At 39.0% G+C, this 12,454-nt stretch overlaps 1 protein-coding gene across 1 annotated transcript in view; it reads left to right on the top strand.

Annotated features, from left to right (window-relative positions):
- The window catches only part of LOC138051118 (ephrin type-B receptor 1-B-like), a 32,919-nt gene that overhangs the window by 14,088 nt on the left and 6,377 nt on the right, over positions 1-12,454 (top strand). The window contains exons 5-14 of the mRNA XM_068897265.1: positions 2,153-2,515; positions 3,903-4,114; positions 5,106-5,169; positions 5,342-5,459; positions 5,758-5,801; positions 6,077-6,202; positions 6,280-6,356; positions 7,024-7,129; positions 7,742-7,803; positions 7,975-8,073. Coding sequence (XP_068753366.1) covers positions 2,153-2,515; positions 3,903-4,114; positions 5,106-5,169; positions 5,342-5,459; positions 5,758-5,801; positions 6,077-6,202; positions 6,280-6,356; positions 7,024-7,129; positions 7,742-7,803; positions 7,975-8,073 — 1,271 coding nt within the window. The remainder of the gene's footprint in view (positions 1-2,152; positions 2,516-3,902; positions 4,115-5,105; positions 5,170-5,341; positions 5,460-5,757; positions 5,802-6,076; positions 6,203-6,279; positions 6,357-7,023; positions 7,130-7,741; positions 7,804-7,974; positions 8,074-12,454) is intronic.

Here is a 12,454-nt window from a genome sequence, read left to right as displayed (position 1 = left end):
GCTTTTTTTACCATTTATTCAATAACACAAACCCCATTTATAAACTGTCCACGGCAGTTAAGAGAACATGCAGAACAGAACAAAACAAAGCTATCATTATTCCCGCGGGCTTATTTCGAAATTGTCGTACCCTTTCCTTTTTTAGCTAACTTACAATAGCGGCAAGACAACTCGAAGGATTACTTTTATGCAAAAATACAAGCAAAGTACTAACCGCGACACAGGCTACGGCATAAAGTAAATGGATGATTATGAAAAATATCTTACTAACGATGTACATGATTCTCTCAAATTCATCTTGGACAATTAACAGTGAACACGAGAGTAAGAGGTGAACGAGCGTCAGTATATTGGACGTTTGGGACCATCTTACTGCCATGATAGAAAGGAGAAATAGTAAATGCAACAATAAAATTATCTTTCTCTTTAGGTCAAAATCAAAGAAAATGATCAAATGTTCGTGTACATTTAGTTATTGGGTGTCAAGAGTTTATCTTGCCCCGCGCTCTTAAGAGTGTACCTCTTGAAGATGACAAAGCATTGTTCTTGTGGAAAAAAAGAGAGCTGATTGAATTCTCTGGTACCTCGCGTACTTCCTCTGTTTGTAAATTCAATGAATCCGTAGAAGTGACGGTGACAAGCCCATTATCGTCACATGTGTCATTTTGCATTTGTCTGGCTTGTGATACCTTTTCAATTAGATTTGCTTTACTCTCACTTGATTTGAAAGACACGCCCATCTCCATCAGTACTTCGCGTAGTAGTATCACAGTCATATCTTTAGGATCCCCAGCCTTAATTTTTGCAATTTTCTCGTGCTTTTCTTTCTCCTCCTGCTTAGCACGTTTTGACTCTGCAGCTATTAGTGCAGGCAATCTTTCTGAAATGAACCTCTGATTGGACCTAATTGTCCACGCTCGTTTGCACTTCGGAAGGCACGGCCTTTCTCTCCTATTTTCTTTAAGTAATGGTCCGGCTAAAAAGCAGGCAGAAAAACAATAGCCCGCGGCAATAGCGTCGGTTAGTTAAAATGTGCCAACATTTTTAATCAAATTAAGTTCGGCTGTTCCCATTGGTGTAAGCAGCTAAAAGCGCGAAATTTGAATTTCAATGAAAAATGTAATCGACTTGCCGTCTAAAAAAATTAGATTCTGTTTCGTAGAACAAATCATTATGCCTTCAAAAACTATGTTTGTAAATATCGTCAAGATTCTATGCGCCATTTGATTGGCGCATAGAACAATGCCCAAATTTGGCCGAGAGACAGAGATCAAGGGCATGGGGAAAGAGAAATCCAAAAAAGGCTTTTTTTTCATTTTTTTCTCATCTTTTTTCGACATTTTCCGATATTATCCAATCAGATGCCTCGATTGGAGTGAAATTAAAAATTAATATTTCGCAGCTTCTAAGTACTTTTGCCGCTGGGCTGCCTGCTTCTTAGCCGGACCATTACTTAAAACCCTGAAAACTTCGCCGTACTTGACGTCAAAGCGGCATTCCTGGTAGCCTTTGACTATACATTTGAAGCTTACGATCCACAACGCATCTGAAGCCATTTCTTCGGAATTTCTTCGTTTACGAAAAACACGTGCGCTACACTCAGGACTGAAGTAACTCGAGCTTCTAAGATCTGGTAATGGATTTTCAACGTCTGTTTTACATAAATCACGAGTTCGAAAATCGTTCAATTGGGTTCGATCGATTTTTTTCTTGTCGGTGAGTTCGATTTCGTTCGATTGGCGAACTCAATCGAACTCAATTGAGTTCGATTGAAATTTAGTTCGATTGGGTTCGATTTACTATGCCGGGAAAAGATCTGGATCAATATTCAATCACAGCCAAAGTCAACATCAATCAAGAACAATAACATCTTATATCTTTCGCATTCTTAAGAAATGCCCCGGCAAATTTGATTGTCTTCTATACGAAATGTTCCTTATTCGCAAGCACAAACCGTGTCTAAATATTCAAAGTGACCGGATAAAAGCAAAACTCTTCACCTAAGCTCTAGGGACTTTGAACTTGAACTTAAACATTAATATTATGATCTGTTAAATATTATATTTTGACCTGATGATGGTGTCATGAGGACACCAAAACGTTGTCTTAAAAATGATTCTACCCGTAATTTTCATATATTTCTCTCTTATAGAAATCCCATCTGCTCCCAAACATGTCACAGTTACATTCGTCAACCAAACTGTCATAGGGCTGACATGGATGCCACCGGAAACAGATGATGATCAGAGTCGCGTGTACTATGACGTGGAATGTTGGGAGACTTGCAATGAAAATAAGGACAACGAGTGTGTCAACAGACCTTGTGATAATGATGTTAATTACGTACCAAGTAAACAAGGAATAAACAAGACCCAAGTAATGATCACAAATCTTTCGTCATTTGTAAATTACAAGCTAACGATTTACTCAAGGAACAGAGTAAGTGATTTGGCTCATGAGATGCATGGACTTGAAGGAAACTTTGCTTTAATCAATGTGATAACTAATGAATCACGTAAGTTTTATCATTTCTATTATGTTTGTTCACAAGCGCATCTACTTATCTGACCATAAGAGATAGGACAAAGCCCGGAAGAACAGAAAATATTGGCACAGGAATTTTTTCCACAGTTTTTTTTCTTGGGATTCAACCTTTGCGTTGCGTCTCGGATTTTCTATTATTGGTTTTTAATCGGTGATATCAAGTAGACGTCTTCTGACGAAATTAAGAAGCACTGACACATAGATGATTTAACAAAACGTAAACCATGGCTTTTGAAAATCATTTTACCCTGTTACAATCGATTTCAAGCCCCGGCTGAACGCTAGGGTGTGCTAAGTCCGGCTGAACTCGTTTTAAACAATCCGACTATTTCCTGCTTAAAGAGTTTGCACTAGAAGCAAAGTCGGCATTTGCAGTTGTAGCTCATTCGGTCTGTAGCGACTTCACCACCAACCCTATTTGCTACAGGAAGGGATCTTGCTTTTATTTTCCTCGTGCTATAGGCGGCAACTATGAAGAACCGAACGAAAACGAGACAAACGTCACCAGAGATAACTTGATCGAAACCTGAAGAAGCAGAAGCCTTTGTTAATGCTCAAGTCAGCTCATGCTTAGAACAGAACAGTGCATTCCTTATTAAAGATCATTAAAATGCTAAGAATTAAACGATAGAAAAGTCATGACATAGCCTTGACATACAAAGTGACTAGTGGTAGCGATTTTTATTGAATTTTTGAGAACGTTGACATAATTTTTTTAGCTTTATGCTTGGCGTAGTCCAACTATCGATGACAAGTTTTCTCAATCTGACAACTTGCATTTGATCTTGACCAAATAGGTCGACAAACTGAAAGTATGTGGCCCCGCCAATCACCCTTTCTAACAGTCTTAGGGACGGAACTGTTAGACAAGATCAAGCGGCCTAAAGCAAAGATGAGGCGCCTCTGCAGCCCTTAGGGCTGTTGCTTGTATGGTTTTTCTACAGATGGTATAATCGCGAAAAACTGTTTTGATATGAACTATAACACAAATATAGCAGTTATACACATTTTAAATGCATTTTATAGACTTGACGTTTCGTATGTTTCAACTACATGTTTGAAAAAGTATTACGAAACGTCAAGTCTATGAAATGAATTGCTTCAAAACGTTTATAGCTGCTATTTGTGTTCAGTATATTTCTAATCGCGCTTAGATGGCCAAAGAAGAGTCCATATGATACTGTTTTGATATGTTTTGGAAAAAGGACAAATATAGCAGTACGTTAGGATTAACCATTACTCATTTCTTTGGCAACACACTTTATTGCGTAATATTTCTTTGCTTATTGTTATTATAAAGCAAGTTTTGATATAAAAATGCGGAAGAATCTTTTAAAAATTGTTTAATACTAATGTAGGTCCTGGTAAGCCAGAAGTCTCCGTTGAAAGACTCAGCGAAAGGGATGCTGTTTTCGTATCTTGGACTTTGAGGGACAAAAATGGAATCATATTGAACTACAACGTGACCTACATTAGAGCGGATGATATGGTGGACCGGAGGAGTGTCAATACAACACAAATGAGTCAACAGTTTGAGGGTCTGATGGCTGGTAAAGCCTATGAATTCAGGGTACGAATTAAGTGAAAAGTAAAGGAAAGTGAGGGGCGGATCCAGAAATTCCAGAGAGAGGGGGCCGAAGAAATAGTGGCGAGAGTGCACTAACCTCCTCCCCCCTTCCTTACACGCCCTCTATCCAAAAAATTCATGTTGGTGATGTATATCTATCACGAGCTGGAAAATGCATTTGAAATACGAAAAACTCTGAAACTAAACTAATCATTATCTAAAGTAAAACCGCCTGATGCACACTGTACCACTTAAAATCGGGAGGAGATAAAATGCAACCTACATTTACTACTCACCTGGTTTACGAGTGACAATGAGATCATTCTTTTGGAAACTGTTGCTTTCCTTTCGCTATTCTTTTACAAAGCCTAACATGTTCACTGGCACAACTGTATGTAAGACACACTGTAAAACATCTTTCAGTTTGTCGGTTTGAAGCTAGTTTATAAGGGCCGTTGATTCGAACAACGTACCATAAATTTTCTTATTAACCTTGTTTATTAAAGAAAATACATTTATGTAACAAAGCTCGAAGAGTTTACAAAAGAAATAAAATTCCTGGACAAAAAAAAAGGGGGGGGGGGGGGGAGGGCGCTGCGTCCACCCCTAAATCCGCCCTTGAAGTAAAGTAACCATATTTCAGGTCGATAATTCGAAATAGTAATTCAATTGACAAACCTGAGGTCGACGATGCGTTCATTTTACACCCCTCCCTCTACCAGTGCTCCGTTTTAAGGGTATTGAAAGTTACTTAAGATGCACAGAAAAGTCGAAACAAGGATGTGAGATCCGGGAATCGAACTCGAGATCCCTTGCACCAAGGTCGCGCACTAACCGACTGTGCCATCCTTGCTTGCACGAATCGCTATTTCATTAGATTACCATTTTCATTTTCTTTCTGGAATATCGGCGGAATCAGTCTGTCTTAATTAATCTTAATATTCAAGCTGGGGGCGTCTTGATAGATCCATTTTGTTACTCTTAATTAAAACAGGTATATGCCGTGAACAGCTACGGTAAAGGACCCACAGGAGTGACTAGCTTTAGCCTTCAAAATGGTTTGTTTCCTGAGTTTTTTTTTATTATGGTTTTAAAAGAACAGTGTAAGGTTCGAGGAATTGAAAGAGGGTTATAACTTGATGGAAGGGAGGCTGCGTTTTGTTGAGGTATATTGTTACTATTACATTATAAGACCTGAAATTAAAGCCCTGTAGTTTTTTTCCATTCAAGTTGTTCGTGAAGGTGGTGTTGCCGAAAAATTGCTTGTTCCCATTGCTGCTGGTGGTGGAGGGCTCTTATTCATTCTTCTTGTCGTAATGGTCGTGGTCATTTTTATTACACGTCGAAGGTATGTTCGTCACTAATGTGCCTAATTTTGGTTACGCTGTGGATCCAATTGAATTTCTGGTCTCCACTCACTTGATCGGGAGCATAACTTTTTCAATCGAAACATCGACATGGCCATCGTCGGTGACGTCTTATGAAAAAGAAGGAACGTGTTCGCCGTCCATCGCAGTTTGCAATATTAAAATTTCGTATAAGCGTTATAAATGTAAATTATAAAAGTTGGATGATTCGAAAGTTTGTTTCCCTTGTTGTTTGAATAATTTATCAACAGTTTCTAATTTGTTTCTTTGTCATTTTAGAAACAGGAATGTCCATAGAAATTACATGGACAGCATTGAGCGTGGTAAGGTTTCCTTTAGGAAGGTTATTAGTGTCAGTAGCAATCATCATCAACATTTGAAAATAGCGTTAATATTTGACTTAAGGACAAAATGCCAAAATCTGGAGTAAAAAGTTAAATGATCTTTTACCCACGCATATTTCCATTCCCACCCCGGTATGAAAGAATATTGCGGTCTGTTTTCAAAAATTGCTGTTTGCAGTCGTTTAATCAGGGATAAATACTGCACTAACATGTTTGTTGTTTGGTAACGATGATTTTTTTTCTCTTATTAACAGGAGAGGAGATGAATCAACGCCAGTACGTTGACCCATCAAACTATCTTGACCATATGGAGCTGTTAGCAACTTTTACGACGGAAGTAGACAGAAGCAAAGTCAAATTGGAAGAAATGATTGGACAAGGTAAAAAATATTCATTTAAAGTCATTAATAGATGCCGATTCGTTCTTAAGCCAGGCTTTCTTTACTCTAAACTGCAGGTGAATTTGCTGATGTCTACAGAGGGACAAAGAAAACCCAAGGAAAACAGCAAGTCGTTGCTGTCAAAGTACTCAGGGTAAAATTTAGATCTAGAATGAATGCATTACATTGTACACAATATCAGCCTCTATCGTTGGGATCATTCTTTGGCCACAGACTCGGTCAGAATTTCTTAAGGAACTAAGGCCCTGTTATGCAAATCATATCAAAGCGAGAAACGGCAAAACCACTATATAAAACCTGAAAATACCAGGTATTTGACGTAATGAGGTAGAGACATGCAGATCGATAAAACGTTTCTCTTCAACCAGACAACCACGTTTCTTCCATACGTTTCTCGTTACCAGTATGTGCCTTGCCATCCTTCCTTTTCGCTCTGTACCATCTTAAAATCTCGCTGCAAGCTTTCTTCGCGAACAAGCCTTCCTTCAGTCTACTTTGTATTTGCCAAAATCAGTGATGCAGTATTAAGTATTTATGAGTCAATGAGTTAGTGCAGTTACCCTAACCCATAAAATGAAAGCTAAAATTTCAGAGTGCCTACTTCAGGCCTAATCACTGAAACGAGGGCTTAAGCTTAATCATAAATTATTGCTATATTGACTGTGAGTCTCGTTGACTCATGACTCATTGACTCACTGGCTCATTGACTCATAAATTATGCGACCTCGATGCATCATACTTTATGCTTGGCCGTTTTTGATGCCCTTCTACCACCCTCCCCTTTTATTTTAACTCCACAGCCTGGTTCAAGTGAGAAAAACCAACGAGATTTCCTATCAGAGGCGTCTATTATGGGTCAATTTAATCATCCAAATGTGATTAAGCTCATTGGCGTTGTTACGAATAGTAAGTGTATCGATTTTTTATCGCATTTCTATTATCATTACAGTCTCGAGCTTGTACAACTGAGAACAGGTGCTCTCCTAATTGGGGAGACTGTAAATAAAAGCCAAGATCAAATAAAATGTTGGTTTCTGGTGAGAGGGGAAAATCGGAGTGCCAGGAGAAAAACGTCTTGGAGCAGAGTAGAAAACCAACAAACTGCGTGAACTTAACATTGCTCATATGGATATTAGCCAAGATATAACCTGAAATGAAGTCCAAGTCAACGGAAAGAAAACTTATAATAGTGGTATAAAAACATAATAAAATAGCAAAAGACGAGAAGATTCCGCCACGTTGGCAGACAAAGCTCAGTCGACGCAATAACGGATTTATTATACACGGCGATAGACTTACCTTTCCAACCCGTCTATCCAATCATAGCCCCGGGATACGGTCCATCACATCCGATCACGAAGCTAGCTAAGTATATAATTAGGGCAGGGGCAGAGTTGGCAATTAACAATTGTTACAGCATGAAATGAGTTTAAGCTTTGATTAGCCATCCAAGGGGAAGTGCATTAGTTTTGCAGATTGTTTCTTTTCGACTCTTCACTAGTCGTTTCTGATACGTAGGTAGGCCTATGATGATTATTACGGAATTATTGGAACAGGGATCGTTGGAAAGCTTTTTGGAGGTATGTTACGTACACGATAGAAAAGCGTCAAATAATATTTAGAGGTTGATTTGTATACTATGAAAGCAAACTTCCTAATATGCAGGAGGTCTAGATGGGTAATTTTATTTTACTTTTGCATATTTAGGTACGTGCATATTAATTGTTCCTTTTGTTTCTTTTTAAACGCAGGCCCGGAGAGGAATTTTGACGAGCCTTCAGCTTTCTGGAATGGCAAGGGGAGTTGCCTGTGGCATGGTTTATCTTTCAGAGATGAATTTCATTCATCGGGTATGCTCTTAAATCGTTTTGACTGCTACGCGAATCGCATTCAATGATCTCTTTAACCAACGCTACCTTTCATACCCTACCCTTTCACATATAACCCTTTAAAATGACCACACATCGTATATGTGCTCACGGTCTCAAGTCTTCAATTGTGAACTTAACAATATTTTCGACCAATTATGGCAGTGATTTTCTTAAGGGAACTTAGTTGCCTTACAATTCTTTTAAGGAAGACAATGTACCGAAACCGCAAATATTGTTATTTGCGCGATCACAACCTGAGCGGTCAGCGGTCATAGAAAAGAGGAAGTAATCGCGCCGGCCATGAGCAGTGAACGTTTGTTATGGAATGCCGTTTGTGTCAAAAATACTTCTTGTCATATATAAAACTTATCATTAAATATATAAAAGTTATTGCTCTTTAAATAAAACGTGTTAGCTTAAACATAAAACTTGCTACAAAATGTAAAACTTGTCACGCCGTATATAAACGTTTGAAAATACAAAACTTGTCACGCCATATATAAAACTTGTTGCAAGGAATTTCTCACGCCCTATATAAAATACTTGTCACGCAATACGCCTATTGGAGCCCAGTATCGCACCAAAGGGACGAGAACGAGGCCATAAACTTTCGTTTCCAGGATTATAGACCCTATAAAGTTGCGTGCTTCTGTAGTGCACAGACCTGAGAATTTGTGGGGTGATTTATGAATTTGTTTCCTACATCATTCCAAGTTTTTGACTTATTTCATTGAACGGCTTCGAGAGGTGGTTTGACGCGGTCTGGAAAGAGCTTGAAGTGTGGTGGATTACAGAGGAGATCTGAGAGGTTATAAAGGGCAGCTGGTATCCCCAAATATACTTCTTTTTGTATGGCATCCGCTGGTCCACTACATCGATGAACAGCTTGTACCAGTGTTTACAAATATCGTCAATGGTCATGGAAGATATATGCAGTATGCCAGGGGATTTTACCAAGATCAGCTAGGAAACTTATTGTCGAAGCCCTTCATACTACGATATTCAATGAGCTTAGGTCTAGGTTGAGGTCAAGTGGTCTTCTGCTTCCGTATATCATTGTTCCGAGTACTTGTAGCAAATCGTTCTGGGTTGCTGGCAATAAAGACATCAGTGACGCAGAGCTGTTGAAATGACGACTTCACGGAAGGCTGCCGACTGTGATTGCCTAATAATCGAGACAGTGACTCATTTATGTCCTTTTGATTACCTCTTTGCCTTTCCACTCTGTTTTGGTCTTTAAGACCATCACCAAGACTTGATAGTCTCTCAACGAGGTTTCTGTGAGAAGCCATCTTGCTAATCCTGGAAACTTAAAGTGCCCCTAACCCCAAAATATTTTTTCGCTAAAATGAATCTTTGCACCTGTTCGAAACGCATTGCGGCCATTTTTTCATTTTTCTAACAAATCCTGCCATTTTTATAGGCTTCGAAAGTTGCGAAAATCCAAGCATCTTTTGTTCACGACCGAGTCAGAATGGGAGTGGGTCTATTCCTGATTTGACGTCAAAAACTGATTTACATTGTATTAACTCTTTGTAAAAATGCATGCAAAGAAGATTGTGACGTCAAATCAGGAATATACCCACTCCCCTTCTGACTCGGTCATGAACAAAGGATGCTTGAATTTTCGCAACTTTCGAAGCCTATAAAATGGCAGGATTTGCTAGAAAAAGGAAAAAATGGTCGCAATGCGTTTTGAACAGGTGCAAAGATTCATTTTAGCGAAAAAAATATTTTGGGGTTAGAGGCACTTAAAGTCTCGACCTTTGGCGCGGTACTGGGTTCCATTAGGCGTAAATTTTATACATGGCGTGAGAATTTTTTTTGCAACAAGTTTTATAGCCTGCGAGCAGGCTCTTTTGTAAGTGTCGTGCGAGCGGCGAATCCGCGAGAGAATTGGGGCGGGAAAAAGAAGCCTGCTTGCAAGCCACCCCTTTTGAATTCTCTGCGTTCGTCCACGAACGCGGTATTCTGATTGGTCAAAAGTAACATGGGATGACAAGCCGCCGAGGCCGCCTATGATGCTACGATAACAAGGAAATATTGAATTAAACTTCGGCGGCGTTTGAGGCAACTGTTATGGAAGCATTTTGCGGGCTTTCTTGTAAAATCTAGCCTGCCAATGCAGCTAAAGAAAGAACAGAAAAAAATTAGTAAATTGCCTACTTGAAGATAATTGAAGCTCTAGAGGGACGTGTTCGCAGTAGTGCCGACTGGTTATGGAAAAAAGGTTTACCTTTCAGCTGTTTTGTATTGCAGTAAAATTTAAAAGGCTATCGGAAGTAATTTGCCCACTGGCTAGCCTAATGCAAGACCAAGTCGAGGAGGGAAATTCGCGGGGCTTGAATTGTAAAGCTCTACGGACATGAAAGATTTTCTTATGCAGTCTTCCGCAAATAATATAATATTTACTTTAACTTACAGTAGACCCTGTACACCCCGGTGTGATCACCACATCTAGCCAAAGACATCTATGAAATCGAGAAGGTACAAAGGAGAGCTTCGCGAATCGCCCTAGGCCAAAGACGACAGGAGATGACGTACGAGGACAGGTGTAATATACTTAAATGGAACTCTTTAGAACGTAGGAGGGAATTTCTATCCCCAGAGTGGAGTGCTACAAGATCGTATTCAAACTGAATGGTCTGAATTTCAGCGATTATTTTGAACTGTGCAGGAGCACTAAGACGAGATCCAACCATCGATATAAGATGCAAACTAAACTCGCAAAATTAAACTGTTATAAATATTTCTTCTTTGTTAAGGTAATCAAACTTTGGAACGATCTTCCATATAATGTATTAAATTGCAACGATAGTCCAAATTATGTGAAGCTATGATCTTCGCAGTTATGAACGCAATTTTTACAATTGCGTAGAGAAGCCTGAAAAATTCAGGATTTCAACGGGGTTTCAACCCGTGACCTCGCGATTCCGGTGCGACGCTCTAACCAACCGAGCTATGAAGCCACTGATGTTGGGAGCTGGTCATTTGTGGGTTCTAATGGTCCCGTGAGGAATGAATCAATGATGAAATGGTATATGAAATGAATCATACATGAACTGCGGATATGAAATCAAGTGAAGCTATGATCTTCGCAGTTATGAACGCAATTTTTACATTTTTTTATATTTTCGAACATGTTGTATATACGGCGTTTACAAGTTTTATATTTTGTAGCACGTTTTATGTATAAGCAATGAGTTATATACATTTAATGATTAGTTTTATATATGACAAGAGGTTTATTTGATACAAACGGCATTTCATAGTTTGGCGTTGAGTTGTTTTCAAATGCTGGAAAAAACCAAAGTGTAAGTAGTTCGTCTTTTGTCTTAAGTTTCCAATCTTCGCTCATACATTTCGTATATTTAGAATCTTACATCTTGTAATAAGTGAATGTGCGCGTTGAAAGAAAGTTTAAATACTCTGAAATTATGTGCCGGCCATTTTAGGTTGGCTAAAACCAGTTCAACAATGTCAAGATACTGTCTTCTAACAAGGATTAACTCAACAACTCTCCTGCACATGGCGGCAATGTTTTGGTACCATATGAATCACCGTGTTTGCTTAACAAGGTGCACTCATTGCTGTAGCGTAACAGGTCACCACAGCAACAGGAAAGCCGTTGAAAAACACGCTATATTTTGTAATTAAATGCTTATATCTTAAAAACGAACTCGTTGACACCCAAAGGATCAGAGGTATAAGATGTAGCTCTTTGCAAAGTTTTAGAAAAAATCTTTGGACCAGATTTAGAGGCTTATTAAGTATTCCAACGCTGAAGGTAGCTCTGAATCCGCACTGGAGAAATTCTTAAACTTTGCAAGGAGTTTCAAGCAGTAGCAAATGGGGGTCGCTTCGCTCTCGAGATACAAGCATTTAAGGACGTTCGCGCGAAATTTTTTCAACATTGATTTTCTTCTGAAACTTTTACCACTGTAAGATGATGAGTTAGTTATGTCAGAAATGTAAAAAAAATGGGGGGTCACCGACTTCGTTTTGGAGAGAACATGTCCGGAAAAACACCCAAAATGTGACAAAATCGGGCTTCGTTATCGAATAAGGCCAGTGTCTGTAAACCCAAATATATTGCAATTAAATCTTTGAAGTGAAATCTTCTCTGCCAAATATTGTTTAAGTGGACTAATTAAGTGAATTTAGTCAACTGGTGAGGTTCCTTAAAGATCAAGTTCGCATTTAGCGACCACAGTTTCACGCGCCTTGCAGCCGCAAGATGGCAGGATTTGATGTCCCGTGAGCAGAAATCTTGAAATTTCTTGAACTTCCCACATTGATTTTTTGTTCATTTTTGGACAACGTGGAGATAACTGTAAATAAAATCCGTTTCTGGAAAGAA

Source organism: Montipora capricornis, chromosome 6, assembly GCF_036669925.1.
Source record: "Montipora capricornis isolate CH-2021 chromosome 6, ASM3666992v2, whole genome shotgun sequence".
NCBI lineage: Eukaryota > Metazoa > Cnidaria > Anthozoa > Scleractinia > Acroporidae > Montipora > Montipora capricornis.
Note: the sequence above shows the minus strand (reverse complement) of the source record. Positions and strands in the feature narration are given on the sequence as shown.